The 5,512-nt window shown below is 56.7% G+C and overlaps 1 protein-coding gene across 1 annotated transcript; it reads left to right on the top strand.

Moving 5' to 3' along the window:
- Positions 1 to 10: 10 nt before the first annotated feature.
- On the top strand, positions 11 to 5,469 carry SYMPK (symplekin; the record flags this gene model as incomplete). Its single annotated transcript, XM_010181848.1, has 7 exons — positions 11 to 98; positions 1,027 to 1,197; positions 2,247 to 2,486; positions 3,165 to 3,319; positions 3,965 to 4,115; positions 5,016 to 5,229; positions 5,319 to 5,469. Coding segments are annotated over 7 exons (1,170 nt in total), but the record flags the coding sequence as incomplete, so codon positions are not given.
- Between the last annotated feature and the right edge of the window lie 43 nt (positions 5,470 to 5,512).

Genomic DNA, 5,512 nt, shown 5'->3' with positions numbered 1-5,512 from the left:
CCTGCCCCCCCGCGTGGCCGACTCCGACGTCCCCAAGCGGCACGAGAACGACATCAGCCTGGAGCGCGTCCCCAAGGACCACCCCTACATCAAATACAGTGAGTGGAGATGGCGGGGTGGGGGGTCAGGAGGGGGTTGGGGCACCCATTTCTACCTCAGTCGAGGACCCAAGGGGGTTCTTGCACCCAAACCGTGGTGTCCACCTGATTTGGGACCCCAAATGTTCTCAGTGGTGGTTCCTCAGCACCCAACTTCTACCTTGACCAAGGTCTTGCACCCAAACCATGGTGTCCACCTCCTATGGGACCCAAACATCCTCAGCAGCCACCTGCCACCTCAATGGAGCACCCAAGAGGACCCAAAAGTCCTTGGTGGTGGTTCATCAGCACCCAACTTCCACCTTGACCAAAGTCTAGCATCCAAGCCATGGTGTCCACCTATTTTGGGACCCAAACATCCTCAGCACCCACCTTCCACCTCAATAGAGGACTCAGGGGGACCCAAAACTGCTCAGTGGTGGTTCCTCAGCACCCATCTCCCACCTCAACCAAGGTCTTGCACCCAAACTGTAGTGTCCACCTGATTTGGGACCCCAAATGTCCTCAGTGGTGGTTCCTCAGCACCCATCTCCCACCTCAACCAAGGACCATGGGGGGTTCTTGCACCCAAACCATGGTGTCCACCTCCTATGGGACCCAAACGTCCTCAGCACCCACCTGCCACCTCAATGGAGGACCCAAGAGGACCCAAAAGTCCTTGGTGGTGTTTCCTCAGCACCCATCTCTCACCTTGACCAAGGTCCTGCACCCAAACCGTGGTGTCCACCTCCTGTGGGACCCAAACGTCCTCAGCACCCATCTTCCACCTCAATAGAGGACTCAGGGGGACCCAGAACTGCTCAGTGCTGGTTCCTCAGCACCCATCTCCCACCTCAACCATGGTCATGCACTCAGACTGTGATGTCCACTTATTTTGGAACCCCAAAGTCCCCTCGGTGGCCCCTCACCAGTTTCCCTGTCCCCCCAGATGTGCTGTGGGAGGAGGGCAAGGCCGCCCTGGAGCAGCTCCTCAAGTTCATGGTGCACCCGGCCATCTCCAGCATCAACCTGACGGCCGCCCTGGGCTCCTTGGCCACCATCGCTCGCCAGCGGCCGATGTTCATGGCCGAGGTCATCCAGGCCTACGAGACCCTGCACGGTAAATGGGGACGGCACCCGTGGGTGCTGGGGGGGCATGGGTTGGTCCCAGGGGGTCCCCACGGTCACCTCCTGTGGGGTTTGGGGGCTCAATGTGCTCTGTGGTGGTTCCTCAGCACCCATCGTCCACCTTGACCAAGGTCTTGAACCCAAACCTTGGTGTCCACCTATTTTGGGACCCCAATATCCTCAGTGGTGGTTCCTCTGCACCCATCTCCCACCTCAACCAAGGTCCTGCACCCAAACCATGATGTCCACCTTCTGTGGGACCCAAATACCCTTAGCACCCATCTTCCCCTTCAGCCAAGAACCATGGGGGTTCTTGCACCCAAACCACGTTGTCCACCTATTTTGGGACCCCAAAGTCCTCAGTGCTGCTTCTCTAGCACCCATCTCCCACCTTGACCAAGGTCTTGCACCCAAACCTTGATGTCCTTCTCCTATGGGACCAAATGTCCTCAGCACCCATTTCCCACCTCAACCAAGGACCCAGGAGGTTCTTGCACCCAAACCATGGTGACCACCTACTTTGGGACCCCAAAGTCCTCAGTGGTGCTTCTGTAGCACCCATCTCCCACCTCAACCAAGACCCATGGGGGTTCTTGCACCCAAACCATGGTGTCCACCTATTTTGGGACCCCAGAGTCCTCGATGGTGGTTCCTTAGCACCCACCTTCCACATTGACTGGGGGTTCTTGCACCCAAACCACGTTGTCCACCTATTCTGGGACACCAAAGTCCTCTGTAGTGGTTCCTCAGCACCCATCTCCCACCTTGACCAAGGTCTTGCACCCAAACCTTGGTGTCCACCTCCTATAGGACCCAAATGTCCTCAGCACCCACCTGCTACCTCAGCCAGGCACCCAAACCTTCTCCACAATGGCTCCTCAGCACCCATCTCCCACCCCAACCAAGGACCCAAGGGACCCAAACCTCCTTCCTGGTGGTTCCTCAGCACCCATCTCCCACCCCAACCAACCGCCATACGATCCTCACCCCCAAACCCCGGTGCCCAGCACGTCCCCAAACGTTGTCCCCTCCGTGTCACAGCCAACCTGCCCCCCACCCTGGCCAAGTCGCAGGTCAGCAGCGTCCGCAAGAACCTGAAGCTGCACCTCCTGAGCGTCCTGCGGCACCCATCCTCGGGGGACTTCCAGCCCCAAATCACCACCCTGCTGGTCGACCTGGGCACCCAACAGGCCGAGATCGCCCGCAGCACCCCCGCCCCCCGCGACGCCCGCAAGCGCCCCCGCGACGAGCCCGACGCCGCCCTCAAGAAGATGAAGATCGGTGAGGAAACCTGGGTTGTTGTCACCTGCCTTGTCACCTCTGTTGTCCCTTCTCCTCAGCACCCTCTGAGGTGGTAAGGACCTCCCAGGTCCTGTCAGGGTGCATCGAGGGCTTCCCAGTGCCACCAAGGTGCTCCTAGTGGCCTTTGGGGTCATCCTAGTAGCCCTTAGGGTCCTCTCAGTGCTCTTCTGGAGTCCTCCCCATACCCCTTGGGGTCCTCCCAGTGCCTCTTGGGGTCTTCCCAGTACCCCCTGGGGTCCTCCCAGTGTCCCTTAGGGTCCTCCTCGTGCCACCCAGGTTCCTCCCAGTGCCCCGTAGGGTCTTCCCAGTTCCCCTTGGGGTCCTCCCAGTGACCTTTAGTGTCCTCCCAGTGTTCTCCTGGGGATGGATATTGGGATTAAAGACCCCCTCAAGATCCTCCCAGTGCCCCTCAGGGTCCTCCCAGTTCCTCCTGAGGTCATCCCAATGGCCTTTTGGGGACACTGGGGATGGGTGGTGGCATTAAAGACACTCTCAGGTCCTCCCAGTGCCCCTTAGGGTCCTTCCAGGACACATTAGGGTCCTCCCAGTTCCCCCTCAGGGTCCTCCCTGTCCCCCTTAGGGTCTTCCCAGTTCCTCCTGGAGTCCTCCCAGTCCCTCCTGGAGTCCCTGACCCCCTCCCGTCCCTGTCTACCCCAGAGCCCCCCCTGGGTGAGGATGACGAGGACAAGGACCTGGAGGCCCCGGTGGCCCCTGTCCCCAAAAGTGGGGGCCAGGCCAGCGCCCCCTCGGACACCGACATCACCGCGGATTTCCTGCAGCCCCTGCTGACCCCCGAGAACGTCGCCAACCTGGTGAGGGGACATGGGGGGGACAGGTGGCACTTTTGGGGGTCAAGTGGCACTTTGGGGGCATAAATGGCACTTTTTGGGGGGGAAATGTCGCTTTTTTTGGGGGAAATGTTGTTTTGGGGGGTTAAATGGCACTTTTGGGGACAAAAATGTCATTTTGGGTGGATAAATGTCACTTTTGGATGACAAAGTGACACATTTTTTGGGGAAAAATGCCACTTTTGGGGGAATAATGTAACTTTTAGGGTACACATGTCACTTTTGGGGGATAAAATCTCATATATGGGGGGATAAATGTCACTTTTGGGGGAAAAATGTCACTTTTTGGGAGACAAAAGTCAGTTTTTTGGGAAAAATGCCACATGTTTAGAGACAAATGTCACTCTTGGGGGGACAAATGTCACTTTTGGGGGGATAAAATCTCATTTTTGGAGGAAAAGTGTCGCTTTTTGGGGCACAAATGTCACTTTTGGGATACAAATGTTACTCCTTGGGAGACAAAAGTCACTTTTTTGGAGAAAAAATGTCACTTTTTGGGCAGCTAATGTCACTTTTTTGGGGAAAAATGTCACTTTTTGGGGAGAAAATGTCACTTTTGGGGTACAGGTGTCACTTTTGGGTTGTCTGATGTGGTGTCCCCGTTTTTAGGTGTTGATCAGCATGGTGTACCTGCCCGAGGCCATGCCCGCCTCCTTCCAGGCCACCTACACCCCCGTGGAGTCGGCGGGCACCGAGGCGCAGATCAAGCACCTGGCGCGCCTCATGGCCACCCAGATGACGGCGGCGGGGCTGGGGCCCGGTGTGTCCCAAAATCCCTGAGTCCCAAATTCCCATGTCCCAAAATTCCTGAGTACCCGTGTCCCAAAATCCCCGTGTCCCAAAATCCTCGTGTCCCAAAATCTCCATGTCCCTAAACCCCAAGCCCCCGTGTCCCAAATTCTCTAGTCCTCATGTCCCAAAATCCTCACATCCCAAATTCCCTATATCCCAAAATCTCTGTGTCTCCACGTCCCAAAATCCTTGTGTCCCAAATCCCCAGGTCCCCAAATCTCCGTGTCCCAATGTCCCCAAATCCCCAGGTCCCCAAATCTCCGTGTCCCAATGTCCCCAAATCCCCAAGTCCCAAAATTCCCGTGTCCCCATGTCCCAAAATCCCCATGTCCCTGGGTCCAAAAATCCCCATGTCCCAAATTCCCGTGTTCCTGAGTCCCAAATTCCCATGTCCCAAAATCCCCATGTCTCAAATTCCTGAGTCTCTATGTCCCAAATTCCCCATGTCCATGTGTCTCAAAATCCCCGTGTCCCAAATTCCCAAGTCTCTTGTGTCCCAAATTCCTGAGTCCCCATGCCCCAAAATCCCCAGGTCCCAAAATTCCCATGTCCCAAAATTCCTCAATTAGTTCTTTTCAGGGATGGACCTCACTCGACAGTGAGCAGAATTGGGGCAAAATAAGGATTTTTGGCCAAGTTTGAGACGCAGGATGAGATTTAACATTAAATTTGAGTGGAACTGGGGTGGAAATGAGGATTTTTGGCCAAGTTTGAGACACAGGATGGGATTTAACATTAAATTAGAGTGGAACTGGGGTAAAAATAAGGCTTTTTGGCTGAATTTGAGACACAGGATGGGATTTAACATGAAATCTGAGTGGAACTGGGGGTAAATTAGGATTTTTAATGGCTCCTTTTTCCTTCCCAGGCGTGGAGCAGACGAAGCAGCTGAAGGAGGAGCCCAAGGAGGAGAAAGCCACCAAACCCGAGAGCGTGGTCATCAAGCGCCGCCTCTCGGCGCTAGCCCAGGGCCAGGCCATCTCCGTCCTGGGTTCCCAAGGCTCGGCCACCAACCTCTCCGAGGAGGAAGCCCCCCAAGCCAAGCGCCGCCCCGAGCCCATCATCCCGGCCACGCAGCCCCGGTGAGCCCCCTCGCCACCCCGATGGGAGCACCCATGGGTGCCGAGGGACCTGATTGACCCTTTTTTTTGGGGTGTTTTCTCCCCCAAAGGTTGGCAGGCGCGGGCGGGCGCAAGAAGGTTTTCCGCCTGAGCGACGTCCTGAAGCCGCTGAGCGACGCGCAGATGGAGAAGCTGAAGCTCAGCGCTGTCACCCGCATCCTGCGCGCCGAGAGGGCTGTGGCCTGCAGTGGGGCTGCTCAGGTGGGGTCGGCAGTGGCCTTAGGGATGGAGGAGACCCCGAGGT

This window comes from Mesitornis unicolor, unplaced genomic scaffold, assembly GCF_000695765.1.
Source record: "Mesitornis unicolor isolate BGI_N332 unplaced genomic scaffold, ASM69576v1 scaffold15803, whole genome shotgun sequence".
Taxonomy (NCBI): Eukaryota; Metazoa; Chordata; class Aves; order Mesitornithiformes; family Mesitornithidae; genus Mesitornis; species Mesitornis unicolor.
This window is presented reverse-complemented; position numbering and strand designations above follow the sequence as displayed.